Source organism: Strongylocentrotus purpuratus, unplaced genomic scaffold (assembly GCF_000002235.5).
Source record: "Strongylocentrotus purpuratus isolate Spur 01 unplaced genomic scaffold, Spur_5.0 spur5_scaffold_8, whole genome shotgun sequence".
Taxonomy (NCBI): Eukaryota; Metazoa; Echinodermata; class Echinoidea; order Camarodonta; family Strongylocentrotidae; genus Strongylocentrotus; species Strongylocentrotus purpuratus.
The window spans coordinates 11,115,178-11,135,616 of NW_022145614.1; the positions used below are offsets into that span (position 1 = coordinate 11,115,178).

The 20,439-nt window shown below is 36.2% G+C and overlaps 1 protein-coding gene across 3 annotated transcripts; it reads right to left on the reverse strand.

The window, feature by feature from the left end:
- Positions 1–48: 48 nt before the first annotated feature.
- On the reverse strand, positions 49–17,021 carry LOC581521 (cystine/glutamate transporter). Of its 3 annotated transcripts, none has more exons than XM_030975746.1 (11): positions 16,910–17,021; positions 13,858–14,006; positions 12,350–12,712; positions 11,603–11,728; positions 10,811–10,910; positions 9,788–9,832; positions 9,110–9,233; positions 8,299–8,405; positions 6,672–6,915; positions 2,337–2,513; positions 49–1,065 (listed from the first exon to the last, which is right to left on the reverse strand). In XM_030975746.1, the coding sequence occupies exons 3-11, from the start codon at positions 12,612–12,614 to the stop codon at positions 1,057–1,059; spliced, it is 1,197 nt and encodes a 398-aa protein (XP_030831606.1). In that variant the 5' UTR covers positions 12,615–12,712; positions 13,858–14,006; positions 16,910–17,021; the 3' UTR covers positions 49–1,056. The 3 variants fall into 3 exon arrangements, with proteins under 3 accessions (XP_030831606.1, XP_030831604.1, XP_030831605.1); XM_030975744.1 differs by having other exon boundaries at positions 16,829–16,924; XM_030975745.1 differs by lacking the exon at positions 16,910–17,021 and adding an exon at positions 15,841–15,998.
- Positions 17,022–20,439: the final 3,418 nt, after the last annotated feature.

Consider the following 20,439-nt stretch of genomic DNA (forward strand, 5'->3'; position numbering starts at 1 on the left):
CCACGCTCAAATGTGACATTAAAGTAAGAGTAGTCATAGGTCAAAATGTTTTATCCTTTTCATAGCGAGGCAGGCAGTGGACATTTCGTTTTATTTACATTGTATTGGTTTATACAGAAACAGCATATCCTTTAACATGAACAAATTTCAAAGCATATCAATAATATTTAAAGTTCATTGGCAACAATGTTTCAAAATAATGTGCAAGAAAAATATGAATTTCAGATTAATTAATGAACTATAGATATCATTAAGCTTCTCCATAATATCCTGTCATTTGTTATTAATAGTATTGTACCATAAATATCCCAGCCATACCTAACTAGAAATATAATGTACTAGTAATATACTCTACAACTATCGACGTTGAGATAATAAAACTGTAAATAAAGTTAATTGTGTGTACAGTAAGAAGTGTGCGAAACGTATCCATATAATTATTTACACTGCTGGTTTTTATACTGTTGTACTACAGCATTATTAACTATGAAAACGTGAATAAGAAGTACGCATTTATATTTCGATAGGATATCGTAGGCAGGCGCTTACACAGGGAAGTGTTTTTGTTTTTTTGCTCAAGGGGTGTGCTGAGTAAGAAAAAGAAATCAATGCTCGCCCCCCCCCCCCCCCCCCCTTCATAGATACGCCAATGCTTGGATTCAAACAAATTGGCTAGATTACAAAGACTCTCCCTTTTTTCCCCCTGAAGGTATTTCATTACCAACTTTCAGATAAACCAATTATCCACAAGCTAGGTTTGTATTATAATTTTTTCGGGGTATTCCATGCTTCGACGAATTCATCTTAAATGATATGCATGCTTCATCAATCATCACAGTTTGTGTCCAATAGTACCATTGAATGGTCTTATTGTCATGATTGTTGGTTCTCGTCAATGGTTTTATTTTGCAAAATAACACACAAGATGACTGAGAAATTTGACGGAATGCAAGAAGTAATCGATGAGATCTAGGGACCCTTCAATCAACGGGATTCCGTTTTAGAACGTCTTCTTCTCCTGTCGCACGCAATAGAACACCTTCTGAAGTAATCGCGTTATTTTTGCTGAAAACAAGAGACAAAATAAAGAACAAAACAATGTTAATTTTTAGACAAAAGAGAAATACAGCTATGCAACAACTATAATTCTACTACAACCACTACATCTACTGCTACTACTATTACTAGTACAACAAATATAATCATGAGATCATAACTTAAATGTTGTGATGATACGGATGGTGGTAAAAATGATACTGAAAACGACGATGACGATGAAGGTGGAGGCAATGGTGATAAATTTGGAGTTAGAAAGTTGAAATTATTTGTAAATAATGTACAAACCGCATGAGTATATAGATTTACCGGCTCGGAGATTAAATAAACACTTATACATAACAGGCCCTCGATATTCCCTGAAGATGCGTTGATAATTTTGTTAAAACCAATGATGATCAAAACACATATTCTCTTCAGGCAGATTTTGTATAATGTTGCCATGCAGGTTAAAATCTTATGTTAACATGAAGAAAAAAAATCTTAACAAAAGAGACAACTTTTATTTGTCGTCACTTCTGATGTTCTGATGCTATTGTTTTCTATTTCCACAGAGTAAACGGCTGGAGAAGGCGAGGATGTTGGTCAAGCGAAAGACGCAGAGACATGCAAGCGAGAAATTGATAGATGAAGAAGCGAAAAGCTAAGAGAGATAGATTAGGGACATGCAGGATGAGTGTGTGTGGGCGGCTTTGGTGGGTGGCTGTGCGTGTGCGTGCGCGTGTGTGTGGTAAATGTGTATTTTTAATTGGGATTTTACAGACGTGTATCAATCAGATAGGATAATGTACGTCTGGGGACCGTCATTTTAGAAACTGAACTTTAAAGAGAAGAATTAAGTGCTGGGCCCCGTCTTATATACAGTTGCGATTATAAATCGCAGCTACAATGATATTAGGAGACTGTAAACTTTCGATTAGTTGGAGGACTTGCGATTGATTCTTATCAATCGAAACTCTTTATAACATGGGACCCTGGTAAAGGTTAAAACCATGTGAAAACAAAATACTAATGATAATTTCCGTAAATGTCACAAAGAAGTGTCCACAGAAAAAGATAACTCTCCAAAAGCCCTCATATTCGTAATAACAAAACGGCGGAGCATAATTTTCATGACACATGACAATGTCTTGTCCCATATACACAATTCTTATCAGTTTGATGATTCCACATCCTCACTGTATACATCAATACTAATTAATCAAATACCCCCAGACTGCTTCTTTAACGATGAAATCGATTGACTAGAACTCAACTCATCTTTCATGATGAAAACTTACCCGAAACCGGTCTGAGACACTTAATCCTGTATTTGGGTGTACCAGGGCGTAGTAGATTGGAATTCCAATCAATCCAATAAATAAACCGGCACCTTTCTTGATTGGATCAGCGTAGAGAGACATGCTAGCGATGAAAATCAGCGTAGCTAGATACAGGAAGGCCAGAACAAGTGGAACCTAGTTGCACAAGATAATGTTGATAAACATTGACTATAAAATATCCGGAGCTGAGATGAATACAATAGTCTCTTAATAGAAAGTATGGGTATTCAAGTCACCGAGACCCCATAGACTTAACAAGTGTCTCAAATAAAGACAGTGTGCACTTTATTGACATTAGTCATCATTAAAGACCATATTACACAAGAAATAGGTCTAGGTTTCAGTATAATCATGATCTATAAAGATCTTTCTTTGATTGATTGATTGATTGATTTTTATTCGACAAGCTTCCAACATACAACAATATACAATAATAACAGATCAAAAATAAGTCAGCTTGAACAGGATAACCCACGAAAGCTCGAGAGCTTATTTCCAGTGGGGTCCCTTACAGACATGTATACAATTAATAAATTAAAATAGTAATATTTACAGACAGATAAGAAAATTAAAAGAACTACTTATCAAAGATAATAATAACAACATTAAACTGATGATAGAAATGATATTAAGTACAAGAAGAAAAAGAAGAAGGAGAAGAAGAAAAAGAGGAGAAGGAAGAAGAGGAAAATAATGATGAATTTGTAGAATTTCTATAACGTACGAAAACATAAGTATATACAACATGAAAAAGTATGAACCGACAGAAGAATAACAATTTCAATCATATAACATGTCATTCACTTCTCTTCTCTGACTGTCAAGTATTAGGTATTCCTTTAATTTCCTCTTAAAATGATCATAGTTTCCTATTTCTTTTACACCATTGGGAAGGGAATTCCAATGTTTTATGGCATTGTAATAAAACGAATTTCCAATACTACCTACTCTTTCTGGTAAGTTAAAGTTGAATCGTCTATTTCTTGTATTATAATCATGTACGTCAGTAACAAGATCGAAGTTGGATCGAATATAATGATTCGACCTAGTATGATATATTTTATGCACGTGATGCAATGCGAGTTGTTTTGATCTTTGGTCGACTTCAAGAAAACCAGCTTTAGAAAGTTCGCTATAGCCAACATGAGTTCTTGGACCAGAACAGTTGATAAATCTCACCATTTTGTTCTGTATAATCTTCAACTTCTTTTGATCTGACTTGTTTATGTTACTGTACCATGCAGGGTTAGCATAGTCAAATAAACATTGAATAAGAGCAAAACAGAGTGTACGTCTTGCTTTTAAATCCATACAACTTTGATATCTGTACAAAAATTTCAGACGAGAATTTGCTTTTTTTACAACTGATTCTACTAAAGATGAAAATGAAATTGCGCTAGCCAACTCAATGCCTAAATACTTCACAGACTCTTTTCTCTTGATTGCTTGATTATTGTGTCTCACTTTGAATTCAAATGACTTTTTAGAACTACTTTTAGAACAAAATAAAATGCTTTCTGTTTTTCCCAAGTGTAAAGAAAGCTTATTATCAGTCATCCAATCGACACACGTAGACAGCTGTTCACTGAGCTTTTCCTCAATATATTTAGGATCAGGATTTGAATAGAGTAGTACGCTGTCATCTGCGTACAATAATAGTTTGAAGTCTTTTATACAAGTACACATATCATTTATATAACTTGAAAATAGAATTGAGCCTAAAATACTTCCCTGAGGAACACCGCATGTTATAGGCATTAGTTTGGAACGAATATCATGAATGGCCACTACTTGGTGCCGATTAGATAAGTAGGATCTGAACCAATCTAAACTTGCCTTATCAAAACCCATTAGTTGTAACTTCTTCAATAAGACGCAATGATTAACTGTATCAAAAGCTTTTTGCAGATCAAGGAGCACCATACCAACAAAGCGCCCTTGGGAAGTTTCTCTCCTCAAATAATCAGTCAAATGAATTAGACATGTTTCAGTCGAATAATCATGTCGAAAACCAGATTGAAATTCATAAATTATATCATTTTCTTTGAAGTATCTTTCAATTTGAACACAGACCGATTTTTCTAGAATCTTTGATGCTACGCTTAAAACACTAATAGGTCTATAGTTGCTAACATCAGTTTTATCTTTCTTTTTATAAAGTGGAGTCACTTTTGCTATTTTCATATCTTCTGGAAAAGTACTCGTCAAGATAGATAGGTTCATTAAGTAACTTAGAGGCTTAAATAAAACCTTCGCACCATCTTTTAGAAATTTAGCTGGAATCAAGTCTAACCCAGTACTTTTTGATACATTCAACTTACGTAACTCTTTGAAAACAAATTGTTCACTGATTGGTAATAACTCGAAGCTGTTTTCACGTACACCTTTTCTTTCGTAAAAGTCACGAATACAATCATTGTCTGCGCTGAAAAAGTCTTTGGAAGGGGGGAGTTTGTCTACTAATTTGGCAGCCACATTTGTGAAATGAGAATTGAATTCATCAGCGATGGCCATCTTATCATGACATAATTCCCCATCAATTTTAATGACAGATTCTTGTTCTTTTCGCTTCTTATTTTTCAATCCTAAGCTTTTTAGATTCTGCCAAAGTTTTTTCGAATCTTGTTTATTTTCTTCTATCTTGTTTTGTAAGTAATCGAGTTTAGCCTTTTTCACCTCTCTTTGGACCATATTTCTTAATACTCTGTATCTTTTATAGAGCTTCTCATCTTTTGCTCTTTTCCTCCATTTTTTGTATACTATATTTCTCTCTTGAATTAGGGAAAGAATATCTTTAGTCACCCAAGTTTCTGATCTTTGTTTTATTCTTATCCGTTTCAGTGGCGCTATCATATTCAAATTTGAGATAAAAACATGTTGAAATATTGACCATGCCTCATTTACATCTGTACAGTCAGTTATTCGTGACCAATCAACAACAGATAGTTGAAGATTGAAAGACTCTTCTGTATATTTTTTCATGGATCTGATATCATTAGTCCTGTGATGACCTATAGCCAGTCTAACATTTTTCCGTGTACAGAAAGTAAAATAATGGTCGCTAATACCTAGATCAATGACACCACTTTGACTTATTTTATTTTCTTTGGTACAACCAACATGATCCAATAGAGAAGAACATGTAGGTGTAACGCGTGTTGCGTCTTTAATGAGTTGACTAAACCCATGAAGACTCAACAAGTCAATATATTTTTTAGCCAGTGGCGATTTGCGAAGAAGACAAATATTCATGTCTCCTAAAAGAATTATTTCGTCATCCTTCTTTAATGTATCAAGAATATTGGACAATTTCTCGATAAACAAATTGTTTTTCGGAGGTCGATACAGAACACCAACAACAATTGGTTTTGATCTTGGTATAAGCAAATTTATCCACAGGGATTCCGTATCTCCAGTACTTATAGCATCCATAATATTAAATGCAATATCATTTCTGATATAGAAACATACACCACCTCCAGAGCCAGAGGATCGATCATGGCGTATGATTTTATATCCGTCTATTTCAATTTCTTCATCATTTATGGAATTGTTTAACCATGTTTCAGTGAAAGCAATAATAGACAGCCTTTTTCTTTTAAAAAGAATTCTAAGTTCCGATATCTTGTTTAGAATAGACCTCACATTAAGGTGTAAAAAATGAAGACCTTTAACTTTAAACTTTTCTTCAAATTCTTGATAAAGAGAAGTGTTTTCATCTCTGAGGTTTGGCTGAATTACTCTTGCTATCGCTTGCTTTTCAGGTGTAACGCGCGTTATCTTAAAATAGTTTTCTTTTAGTCTATCCTCGTTTTGGCTTTCTTTCTCTAAACAATCGTCGTTAAATAATGAGTCACAAAAAGATGGCAGACAACATGTTAAACAATTCCACTTCTCATCAGGGCATTCATAATATAACCTGCGGTACTCTGAAAAACTGATAGCTTGACAATTAGTGTGAAACCATTTTTTACAATAAGAACACAGAAGGCCGTGTTGATTACCCTTGATTACCCTTGCGTTGATTACCCTTGCGTTAAGCATAAGGTCGTAATAAGCTCGTAACTTAAATAACATTTGCATATTTGATATGATACTGCTCACATTGGAAGGTGCAAACCATTTTCTCTCTGTTATTAGTTTATAAAGAGAGACATCCCTGTCCTGTTTTTTTAACGAATTATGTATATATAGACCAGTCAAAGCCTTAGTTTGCCAGTTATCAGACAAATTTACTTAGCGACATGCCCGCGCCACGCGCCAACGACAGTTTGCAAGCGGTGCGATGTTTACCTTGTAAGGACGGGGAAGATTCGGATGTTTCCATCGGTAATAAGGTACAATGGCCACGGTGATCGTTTCGAATACGACATCGGCGAAACCCAGATACTCTACCAACGCGATGATGTCGTTTTCGATCAAGTAGATGAGACTGATAACGGAAAACAAGATGGCGGGGAGCGGGGTCCGCCGAGTGATGGAAACCATGGAGAAGATTTCGGGGAAGTGTCCCTCTCTCGCAGCGGCAAATCTTATCCTGAATGGATGGGAAATATAGTTGTAAAAGCAAGGGGGAATGAATATTACACCATGTGGTTTGCAATGGTACAATTTCCCTTGGAGAATTGTACATTAAAACCCCATCGAAGATTAAAAGCATAAAATGTTGCTGGTGGGCTTATGAGACGAATGTCTATTATACTGGAAGGCAGACACCAAGATAATTAAGCCCGTTAGATCCCATTATAGACATTTTCCTGTAATCATAGAATACTATTTTTTATTTTCTAATTTTATAGAAAACACTGACTTAACTTATAAAATTAGAACCCGAAATACAAAACATGTTTCTTGTATACGATCGGTTTTGCATAACTATATAGGTCCTACAATTGAACACAATATTGTTGTTTGACTATTTCGATACAACCAGATTCACTTCTTTTCACCAATGTCTCCACCAAATGTGCAATGTCTGTTATTCCGTTGTCACTATAACTGGTTTTCAAGGAACAAATAAGAGATTCAGACTGTAAAATACCCATCCCCTTAAAGGGGAAGTCCACTCTAAAAATTACTTACTTTCAATAGAAGCAGATCAGACAAAATCAATCAAAAAGTTTGAGCAAAATCGGATAACTAATAAAAAAAAGTTAGGAACTTTTAATGAAATAAAAAACTTTGAAAATCACATGACAAATTGGCAACTCAGTCATGAGTCTGTGACGTCATTGCCTTACTATCTACTAATTGTTTCTTTATATTGATCATATAAATGTCATATTTTCCCCCAAAGAATCTTATTTCTTCACACCAGCATAGATTGATGGTACCATGTTTTTGTGTGGATGCACTAATATAGAGTAAATTTTTTTCAGTTAAATCATGACAAATTTGAATTTTGATAAACTATTTATATAACAATCAATAATTATGAGTATACAATATTCAGAAAATAGTATCAGTTCTTCAAAGTTCATTAAAAAAAATTGTGAAATGTCATGTCACGCAATATGATACAAATCATATAACCTGGGCAAAAAGGTATAGGGAAATCTAGTTTTGGGGATAAAAAGGGAAATAAATTGGATTAAACTATATAAAGCAATTGATAAATAGTGAGGACATGACGTCACAAATTGATAACCCAATCGGCAATTTGTGTAGTGTTTTCCATTGTTCCATAGTTTAACATACTCTCTCAAAAATGTATAACTTTCTTATTAGTTATCCGATTTTGCTTAACCTTTTTTAGATTGGTTTTGTCTGATTTGTCTGCTTCTATTTAAAGTAAGTCATTTTTGGAGTAGAATTGCCCTTTAAACATTGGTTAAATTATTGGTGATTTAAGTTAATATTACGGGAAAAAAAGAAAAGGTTTGATAAGATTTTTCGAAGTACCAACTAAAGAGGACTTTACCTTGCCGATTTGAAAAGACCGCTGTTTTGACTTCCCAAGGCGGAGAGGGCGACAAACAGCCAGATGATCCATGACCACTTGATTCCAAGAGCTAGCACGCTGTAGTCCTAAATGAATTGAAGTGAAATATTCCCAACACTAATTGATTTGTACTACCACTTTCATTTTGACATGAACATCCACTTCAAGTGCCACTTCTACTCCCACTTCTTAATACTACTTTTATTTCTACTGCTAATCTCACTTCTTAAAACCCCTTTTACTTCTACTTCTAATCCCACTTCTTAAAACCACTTTTACTTCTTCTTCTATTACAACCTCTTATACCACTTTCACTTCTATCCCACTTCTTATACCACTTTTACTTCTTTATCTACTCCGATTGCTTACACCACTTTCATTTCTTATATCACTTTTACTTCTATTTTTTCGCCCACTTCTTAATACCACTTTTACTTCTTCTACCACGTTCATTGTTTAAACCACTTTCACTTTTTATCACTTCTATTCCAACTTATTATACCACTTTTACTTCTTTTTCTATCCCACTGCTTAATTCCACTTTTAAATCTTGAACCACTCTACTCACACTTCTTCATACCACTTTCACTTCTTATACCACTTGTACTCCAACTTTAATTTCTACTTCTTCTCCTCTTCCTCACACTACTACTACTACTACTACTACTACTACTACTACTACTACTACTAATACTACTACTACTACTACTATTTCTATTACTACTACTTCTACTACAAATACTATTACTAGTACAAATGCGACTTCAAAACAATATGTAATAGTTCTTACCGCTGCAACAGCTTCGGAGGTGATAATCTGATTCGGTGAGAGGAGAGTAAGGTAGGCGACGTTGGTCATGAGGTATACCACCGTGATCAATGACATCGAGATCAAGATACTAAGGGGGATGTTCCTAAACAAAGCAAAAAAAAATTGTAGATGTGATACACCAGACATCGTAGAGGTAGAGGTGTTGTGGTCCAGTAGATAAGTCTCCTGACTAATCAACCTCAAGGTACGGGGTTTGAATCCCTGCCACAACACCAACGTCCTTTGGCAAGACGTTAATCTATATATGCCAGGTGAGTTAAATGGGTATCTGGTAGGATTATTCCTTGAAATGCACTGTGCGCTGATAATGGCTGCCGGAGCTAAAGGTAGGGTAATACTTTCCAAAGCTCTTTTAGATCGCATAGGGATGTTAAATCATACTGTATTATACAAGAACGAATTATCATAATTATTATCGTGTACCAAAACGTATTTCAACCTATTCAAGGAGTATTATTAACGATTCCTTTCTCTGCAGTTGAATTCGATCCACATTAATGTGAAATCAACCAAAATTAGTGGCTGAATAACTTGCAATTATCATTTCATGGTTTATTTTTGGAAGTATGAGTCCCCCTTTCTCCCTCAATTGACTTAATGGCTATATATTATCTAATCTATTTGCTTCAATTTTACCTTTGAGGGTTCTTTACTTCTTCGGTTATGCTGGTAATAACACTCCTGTAAAACAAAGAAGCAAATAAAACACTGTTAGAGTAATAAATATAATACTGTTAAACGTAGATTTATTTATTGATTTACTTTTGGGGGGCAAAATAATTCTGCTCGCATAAAAATGTGAGGTGTCAAATTGTCTCTCTGTACCAATAATTTATCTTGTTGTCACATTCTGTAGAATAGGTTAACAATAATTGATTTAAATTATTGATTCAAAGCACTAAGAAGAGTTTTAATGTCTTCGCACGAGGATGGCAAATGTCTTTTGCATGTATTCTCTCACATGATTTTGATACTTTCTGATGATGATGTAGAAAATGATATGCACGCATTTAGTGTTGAAATGGAACGAGAGAGGGCTTTACATTTCATATTACTTAGCAGTGATATATCTGGATAGGTGGGGGGGGGGGCATCGGGGAACATACCCCTTCCTCTAGAAAGCATTTGTTGTTTAAGGGGGCAAAGGAGGAAAGGTTGGAGAGTTTTTGAATGTGGCTGTGGAGAAGATGGCACAGATAAGTTTGGTGGATAGAGTGACAAATGGGGAAGACAAATGGATTGAGCATATTCTACGGCATGGTGGACTTTCAGAGAGATATCATTGAGGGAAGGATGGATTGAAAAAGACAAAGGGAAAGGAAAAATAATTCATGATGTTGGATGGTATCAAAGCAAAATGATACATACCAAAATAATAAGAAAAGAGCTGAAGACTGAGAAGAATTAGTTTTGTTCACGCTCAAAACCTGCTGTACCGGAGAGCACCAGGGAAAGAGAGAGAGAGAGAGAGAGAGAGGGGGGGGGGAGGGAAGGGAAAGAGAAAACTAAAAACACATAATCGTATTCAGTCCATTCACTTGGTGTAGAACTCGTACAACCCAATGACACCATTGCCCCCCCCCCCCCCTCCCTCACTCGTTAACTGAACATGCGCTGCTGTTTTTAATGGAATAGATATATATAAACGAAGACACAAACCATCCGCTGTACGCCCAGATACCGGAGAGTAGACCGGTAGGGAGAAGAGTGACGTCATAGGATCCAGTGTTGAACGCGTGCTGGAAATGTTCAGTGTGACCTTAAAGGGATGAAAAGCATGTTAGATTCATTTTCATAGATTTTTAAAATATATTTAATGTACACTTCTTCTTTCATTGCATACATGCAGTAGCGGATCTGGAGGAGGTCGGGAAGCTGACTTAACAAACCCCCGCCCCCACACAAAAAAAATCTTCAAGCCCCTACCCCCACCCCTAAAAAAACATGCGAGGCGCATGTAGAAAATTGATGCTAGAACCCCCAAGCCAACCAAACACAGCCCCTCAAAAGACCCGCCTACCAATTATTCTAGAATCACTCCTGCCAGATTGGAGGTATGATATCGAACGCATCCCGTATGAACATACGTAAAAGACATTTTGTACCCATTCTAAAGTACACAAGTTTTGGCCTACATGTTTAAAAACCAGGGATGGGTGAAGGGCATGCGGGAGGGTATATTAGATATTCTGTTTTCTAAGGTTGATATACATTGAACGTCCCCTCTCCCCCTTCTCTCTCCTTTTCTCTATAACCCCCCCCCCCCCTCTCTCTCTCTGTCTGTCTGTCTGTCTCTCTCCCCTCTCTCTCTCTCTCTCTCTCTCTCTCTTTCTCTCTCGTTTTTGCACCAGATTACGCTTTCTCTCTTCCTTTCTTGTCATTGAAGGGACGCCCCCTGTCTACTATATATCACTGACCATAATGAATAACATGAATAGTGAATGTATGTACCTAGTGTCAGGTTATGTAGCCCAGTTATGATGATGATGACCAGACCGGCAACCTTCGTGATACTCAGCACACCAGCCAACTTGGATGCTAAACGAACACTGAAACAGTTTACGGCCTGGACAAACACTGCGGGGCAAAAATTACTTGATAATCATACAAAACACGTAGAACATATATTTATCTTAATGATATGTGTTTCAGAAACATAAGGAATTATTTTCAATATTACGCTAAAATAGCAAACAAGATTAAGTAATAATGTGGTTGACAATGATGGGATATGCTATGTAGCAAAGCTATTATGGATTGATTAATCTTTTTTTAGTGCAAGTCTATCTGTAGATCGGTCGTGGGATAATACAACTAAAAAGAATATTTACAATAATATTGATACACAAAATTGTGAAGGCAACTACCCGGCCCCCAGAAAAGAAAACAGATTGCGAAAGTCGAAGGTAAAAGACTAGACTGTGGAAACAGAGAAGATGGAATGAAAAGTTAGAGAAAGACTAGAGAGGAAGAGAAAGACTAGAGGGAGAGAAAGAATAGAGAGAGAGAGAGAGAGAGAGAGATCCGCTGCATGTCCAAAAGTGGATAAACCGAGGGTGAAATCTTCCCTCAACGAGAACAGTACCCCTGAGTTTAGGAATTCTATTAGGACCCGCGTGTCATAGAAGTGCAAATTTAATGATTTGTTTATTATCTCCTAACCCCCTTTACCCAATTGTTATTATCTTCAAAACTCACATAGGCAGATGACGCTTACGAGGCGTAGCGATACGACAGGTGCTTCCACGCACTGAAAAAAGGGAGTCAGCAAGTATCTTGATATTGTCATTACTCCGATAGCTGCACCACTCGGGGCAATGATAAACTGAATCACCCATAGTCGGATAAAGGCCATCAGGGGTCCCCATGCCTGCAAGATGAAGGTGAAGTCCCCTCCTGACTTCTTCATGATGACGGACAGTTCAGCTAGCGTGAGGGCGCCACAGCGTTGATCATGGCGCATACTATCCACAGGATGAAGGAGACACCCACGGAACCTCCTGCACCTCGAAGGACACCAGTCGGAGAGATAAAAATGCCTGTGCCAATAATCGACCCAATCTGCGTATAAAAGCAAACGTTTGATAATAGCCTCAGTAGGTCTTTGATTCTGTAGACATCACCTTGCTCTACAAAATGTAAAGGCAAGAACATGACGAAGAATGTCCTTCATTTCACTCTCCTGGCAGCCTTTCCTTTGGCTTGCTATTACAGGCGACATGTTTCAGAATTCAAATCCTGCTTTTTGTTCACTTTTTAAACTCCTGAAACTGTCTACTACAACGTCGTGTAAGAAAAGGTCATGCTTAGAACACGATCGCAAAGACTTTCGATAAATCAACTCAAGGACAATTTCGATACCCCCACTGGATCACCTAATAGGTGATCCAGTGGGGGTATCGAAATTGTATAGTATGTACATTATTCTCAGATTACGTAATTTTGTTGTAATGTTCGCACATTTTAAAAGGTTTCTGACAAGGCTTTTGAATGTCTTGATGAAAAGTGTTTTGACATATGATCCATAATCATTTTAATATTTAGTTAATTCTCTTCGTTACGTCATTCAATTGAAGGGCATGGTTTCGACTCAATTTTAGACTCAATGATTGGTCCCCGATTTCCGACGTTGCCGATCGGGTAACTGTTACAGCTGAAAGGGATTAGTTGAGTTTTGTGCAGAGGGCGCTACACAAAATAATTCTTGTGAGATAATGAAAAACTAAAAATTTGAAAGAATATACAATTTAAATAACCAAATCATCAAAATTGTTTCAGAGTCGGCTGAAATACCATAAATATAACCATTTCTAATATTTGTGATGCCCGACAAATATTCGGTAATTTTGAACCAGCTGTTGAAAAACGAGATAGCGTCTTTACTTTATATTCCAGCCACAGCCAATATTGGCTTTTTGTTGGATTTTTCGTGTTGGTAATAATACGCACAATCAGCAGGCCCGTGTATTGTTATTATTAATTAATTAATTAATTAACGGTCATCGTATTTTTTGTAAAGTGGAGCTGAAATGTCATGATCGTATTCGATCTAAATTCACACATTTTGGGGTCTAAAATTACCTTCATAGCAATTTTAGGTTCTAAAAGGGCACTTGAAATGTCATAATAAGAATAAGAGCAATAACCATGCACTTTGAATTTATAAGAACTCAACTATCCTTAAGGCTTGTAAGGAATATACTCACCAAGTGCCAAATGCAGTCAAAAAGCCCAAGATGTCGAGGAATGGCAACTTTGGATGTCGAGTCAGCGTCATTATTTTTATCCAAAAGTGCATGTCGATTGTCCGTCCTCTTCATGTTTGCTTTTATCGACGTGATCAGGTATACAAAAGCTGTAAAAAGCAAAGACATATATTCTATAATTAAAATCTTCTACCGTGTAATACTTGCTTTCAACATATCTCAAACCTTGGTCAAAATTTGTTTCAAGAAACCTCTTACCGAATTTTGAAATATCTCAGACAAAAGAAAGGCCGCAAAGAGCAAGCAGTGTGTGTTTTGTGTATGGTTTGGTTATCAAAGTACTGAAAATTTAAGTGCTGTATGACATCAGAAGTGAAGGTATAAATGATAATATAATCTTTATCTCTTGCAGGTCTCAAAAGCAAAGTGTTTATAACCAGAGGGACATAAATACAGTGATTCACATTAATTATGCAAGTATATCGAGTTTTTTAAACAAATTTAATAGAGATTTTTTTTTGTTAATGTTTAGAAACAAAGCGCAATTTATTTAATGCGCACTTGAAATCATGCAAATATTATTTATGTTTTTACATTTAAAGTAATAATGTCAATCTTTTCACAATATTGAATTAGACGCTAAACTATAACCAAAGTTAAGGTGTATTTTGCATTCGAGATTAGTGCAACACAAATAATGAGATAGCAACCACAAAAAAAAGAAGAGTCAGGGTACGAGCAGCCGGTATACACACTAGAAAAATACCCCTTAACGCGTATACCGGCGCGTACAGCAGGATTTTGAAACATTTTTTGAAAAATGATCCCTTTTCTTGAAAATGGCCAAAAAATTGACGTTTTTGAACCCCTAAAAACTTTTTACGCGTTTTGTTGGTCACGCATGGAAATAGTATTTATATTTTACTGAGACCCCCGGTGGTTCATTCCTATTAGTCCTTTTGCTATACAAATAATACACAGGTGTGAGTGCGTTATAGTCGATTAGCGAATGAGGGTTTTTACTATGGTGCAATAAAATTCACGATCGAGGCGTAGCCGAGTGTACTTTGTGCCGATGTGAATACCAGAATAGCGCGCTGCATTGCTGTGTATTAATTGTTTTATAAAATGGGTCGACAATCTTACTTAGCAAGGCCATAAGATGTCTCCCCGAAACCTTCATCCACGGTGATTATCACCAAAATGCACCCCATGCAGATGAGTACCGTGCATAACGAGGTGTAACAAATATGGCGCGGTCACGTGATCCATTTAGACGCTTCTCATAGGCTACATTCTTGAACCCATTTTATAAACATTTTATTTTAACATTTAGCGGATCCTCTAGATTTTATACCAAATATGTTGTAACTAACAATGTAGCCATCGGTATCACTGATTTCCAAAAATTATTGTGTGAATGGGCTGATGATTTTTCACAGGACATGAACCTATGATCCAAAAACAAATCAATAGGAAAAGCCTTGGTAGCTTTGACGCGCGTATCCGGCAAAAGAAAAGTGTAAGGGAAAGGGAAATTAACTAAACATGTCCGTACTTTGGTTGAAAATATTTAGTTTTCTTACATTTTAAAGTCGTACTCAAAATCCATGATAAATGCTTAGATTACACAAAATCAGGAGATGCATCAGGATAAGACATAATTTTGCCCCATCACGACTACAGAACTCTCCAATCGAAAAGTTCCCCCTCTGAGTTGCAGGGCCGTAGCCAGAGTATGGGGTTTGGGGGCACATACATGTAATTGATCGACGTCCTGGGGAGGGGTCTAAAAAAGTTCAACCGATCTTGGAAATTTTGGGGACACATATAACACAATTTCATTTAGTTCTTTTGGGAGATAAAACTTTGGTCTACCTTCCTAGCTATATGTATAAATTTCGGAAATTTTCGGAAAATGTCAATACAATAATTAGATGAGAAAACCATGATGATGAAAACCTTACATTCGCTCTAACTCACGATTTCTTTGGTCGATTTCGCTGCTTGAAATGGCTTTGTCTTCAGTAGAGCTATCCGCACGAGCACGAAAAAGGCGTTTGATAACCAATAGAAAGTTGCATTGATCATTTGTTGTGAATTTTGTATTTTATAAATTATGTTATAGTACATATATCTTCGCTGATCCTACTTTTTGCGGTGGCACGCATGACTTCTAATCTTGATGCCTGCATATTTTTACCACCGCGTGAATAAAGAACTTAGGGAAGCGTTGCGTAATATCTGGAATGCCAGAGGAGATCTGTGCATTGATAAGGACAGTTATGATGGATTTGATGGTTTGAGAGGGTACCATTTCTTTTTGTTAAGCCAGGTTAATCTTGGAAATAACTTTCCCTCGGGAAATTCTTTCGAGAAGGTATCTCCATTCATTCCAGATTCCAGGTCAAAGTGCACCTGGCTGCCGGGCTATTACGTGTTTATCCTATGCCTAGCAAAAATTAACGTTGCATTTCACGTTCTTACTGATGAAATACAATTATTAATAACAGGTGAATTCAAAAAATTTGTAACATGGCACTTACAAAGATTTGTGCCTTGAATTCGATTACATTACGAAAATGGTCTATTGGGAGAATTCCTCACAAACAATGTTTCTTAATGGTTTCACCTCTAAAAGGGGGTATCTCATTTAGCGGCGAATGCGAACGATTCGCCAACTTTTCTGACGAGTGACGAATGTTGGCGAAAATCAGCGACTTTAAATGAGGTTTAGCGACAATTATAGCAACATTTGAGCGAATGTTTCTGAAAGTGTTTGCGAAAGGCAGTTGGCGACTATTAGCCACTGTAAGCAAATGTTAGCGACAGTTTTAGCAGAGATTGGTAACTACATGTATTTGCCAATCCGTTGCCACTATTTGTGATCGCTTGAGACCTTCTGATAACTCCAGGTACTCAATTTACTCTATATTCCTCATTCAAGGTTGGTTTACTTTAACTGACTTACCCAACGGTGCTTTCTTCGGTCATTGCGATCTCTGGACTCCTGAAATACAAATGATATTGTAACAACAAATAACGAACTGACCTAGCTGATCGCTTTCCTCGATCTGATACTCGAACCGTGCGAACTTCGTGCCTGGGCGGCTCTCGCTTGAACACACATTCATAGGTTATTAGGCCTATGTCTGTGAAAGTACAACTGTAGAGATATCAGAGGTCAGTTGTGAACATAATTATGTAGACATATCTAAATTCGCTACTACATGTTATTTCGCTACTACAGTCATGTTCTTTCGCTACTACATGTTCTTTCGCTGACATATCCAGTTCTGAAAATATGTGGACCATGATTGTTTATATTTTTTAATTTGTACCCCCCCCCCCCTCACACAGTAGGCCTACGGAGTTTTTTATTATATAATAGTGCAGTACATAATTTGCCTTCATTATAACAGCTATTGAGTGATAATAACAATGACTGGATGCAACATTGAACATGAATAATATGACACATACTGTGTATATATGCCACTGACCGTAAACTCACATCATTAAAAAGATTGAAAGGGGACCTTTTTATAGTGTGGAACGGTATGTCACTGAAACAGCTCCCGTAGGATTTTGTGCCAAATTTGATTTTTTTTTTTTTTTTTTTTTTTTTTTTTTTTTTTTTTTTTTCCATTTTTGGATTCATTGGGGTCCAAGCTATCATAAATTGATGGGGTTCAAATTTTCCCAAAGACACCAAATTTCCCTATTGCGCGTTATATAAGCCATTTTGGCGCCCAATATGGACCCCCAGGAAAATAATGGATGGGTCTGAAAATTTGAACCCCATCGGCCCGAATTCACAAAGCAAGGTTTGAGCTCAGACCAAGGTTTGACCTCAAACCTCCTTTTGTTTCGCCAAACCTCCCTTTGTAATAACAAAGGGAGGTTTGGCGAAACAAAAGGAGGTTTGAGCTCAAACCTTGGTCTGAGCTCAAACCTTGCTTTGTGAATTCGGGCCAATACGTGTGACGTCCATTCAAGGCAGTGCATTAAAAGGACGTCGACCGTAACAGTCCCCATTGTCTTCGTGCAAATCTAAAAGTCCATAATACGGTAAATCCAACCGGTTAGGAGCTTTGGATAACTTTAAAACGAAATATCACCAATTTTGTATAGGAAAAAAACGATAGTAGAAGAAAGCTGTTATGAATTTCGGAAGGCGGTCATGGATGAAAGGGTAACAGATCATCATACAGGTACAGGTAAACAGATGGGATAATCCACGAGGCATTCCTCGACTTCCTCTCGCCCGTCGAGCGCAAGAGTGCATCCAATAAATGCCGACCGCCATCGTTTAACTAGTAAGTCCATGGTTTAACATACCCTTGATTAAACATATTATCAGCATTAATTAAAAAGAGCATTGAAACCTGACCAACATCTTTCACATGAATATTGCTTCATATTTTCAAAGCCAAAATAAATCTTTACCTCGTTTAAAACTTTGTGTAGTATAAGGCGAATTCCAGCTTTATAGAATTTATTGGGTGTGATTCCAAAAAGCACATTTTCGATGGTTAATTTCAACACTTTCGTACCAGTTCTTTTCGAAATATTCCCATACCTTCCTCACTACATGACATTAAAAAATAGGTGTTCAATGGTTTCTTCATGCAATAAACAGAATGTACACGCGCTGCTTGATTTAACATGTATTTTTATACACAAATAAGAGTTTGTTGGAGTAATGCAATTGATCAAGCAATATTGGAACCATCTGAGTGTAACGTCTTGTATTGTTTGGTATGGTACGGTATAGAATTACAACAAGTCCATTTCTTCAGTGAGATATGTTGCCGGATTTTCTCTTTCTATATTTCTTTCCTTTTTGCACAATATTGAAAACCCTTTTGTTTTACCATTGGAACGTAAGTATTGTTTATATTACAAGTATTTGTGTTCGGGTAATGAGTAATGACAGCTAGGGGGAGGGGTGATAACGGTAATGATAGGATGTTCAGAAGGAAATACGGGGTGCGAAAAAAAACGAATCAAATAAATATTATTTAAGAACATCGTGCATATATTTAAACGCTCAGTATAGTTCCTGTACGCAAATGCATTGTACTTCAATATTCATGTTCTAATTGTGCGTCAATTTTACACATTTCAAATGATTTCTGTTGTTAGGTTAAGGGTAAGCGATACAATATAAAAATATATGTCGAACCACCGCTACGCTTTCATCCATCAACTGACTATTTTTTTCAAAATGCATATTTTTGTTTCAAATGAGAAGTATAGGCTTTTGTTGTGTGTGGCAGCATTATGAATGAAATATACCATTTAATTCAATACAAACAGAAAAATAACCATTGACTCTATTGATTAAGTTAGAGTGTGATGCCCAGATCACATTATGATCCTTTTGAGATCTGATTTTCGAAGAAAATGTATATTTTTAGAGTAAAAAACATCGTCATAGATGTCGGTTCCTTACAGCCGAGATTTATTTCTTTGTTTGAAAACGGAAAATCTATCGAAACGGAGAGATGAACATGTGTATTTTGTATAAAATGGTGCGTGAAATGATATTTGGTGGGTTTAGAAAGTACTTTGTGATTAAATATTATCATAGCTTGAGAAATGCTCAAAATACCTTATATAGAACTGCCAAAACCACATATAAATTTAAAGAAAAGGAGCTTATGTTACAAAGGCATTAAATCTTGGAATCAGCTACCATTGAATGTAAAAAATATGTCTTGCTCTGTATTTAAATCAAGGGTAATATAAATATAAATTTTATAAAATGCAATTTTGCTGTTGAGTTTCAAAATATTTTAAATAGTAGATAGTATTTGTATTTCGTACGCTTAAATATCTATTTATATAACTATAAAATCTAAATTAAACGCTGTTTGGAAAGAATAATCGCCGACGGGGGGAGGGGTGGGTGGTATATCTCGGTTTGTATATTTTCATTTTTCTTTTAATATTTAAGTTTGTTTACATACATTGTATGTTGCATGTGTTATCTTATAATTGTACTTGTAATTTGTTTATTATTGCGCACGGTTCTACAAAAGAACAGCCTTTGGCTGAAGTTGGTGCCGTGCAAAAATAAAATGAACTGCACTGAACTGAGCTGTCTTCGTGATTAAGGTTCTATATAACGATAAGATTACTAACAACCGGAACTTTAGTGCATTTTAAGCCTTTCATTCGGAATAAAAGCCTAATCGGCATCAAATCGTACACAATCGGATTACTGGTCTGGCGTCACTACGATTTTAGGCCGATTTCGCTCTAAGACTTCCTCTTCCAAGAAAGCTTGAAATCAATTGAAAGTTCAAATTTATTGATCGTGCGATTATTGAGATCCTCGATCAAAACGATTTTACAAGTTTGAATGTTCATATCAGATGCTATTGCAGATTTTTGCGTAATCGGGTCGTAGTCAGATCGTATGGTGTGCGCCGGTCGCGACTGAAAACATAACAAATTTATTTTTTATAAATATTAAGTTGGAGAGAAGTGATATTGTGTGATACAGTGTTTCGAAAAAGATACATTAATATCATAAGAAAAGATGAATTATTCCACCGTTCATTAAATGTTTCT

What these genes read in the sequence shown, in the direction of transcription:
- LOC581521 (XM_030975746.1), bottom strand. Translation starts at nt 12,614, where the DNA reads ATGCGCCATGATCAACGCTGTGGCGCCCTCACGCTAGCTGAACTGTCC. An exon ending in GCTACATAACCTGACACTAG is followed by an intron (nt 10,911 to 11,602) that starts GTACATACATTC and finishes CATCCCTTTAAG; the next exon opens with GTCACACTGAACATTTCCAG. An exon ending in ATCTGGGCGTACAGCGGATG is followed by an intron (nt 9,833 to 10,810) that starts GTTTGTGTCTTC and finishes TTTGTTTTACAG; the next exon opens with GAGTGTTATTACCAGCATAA.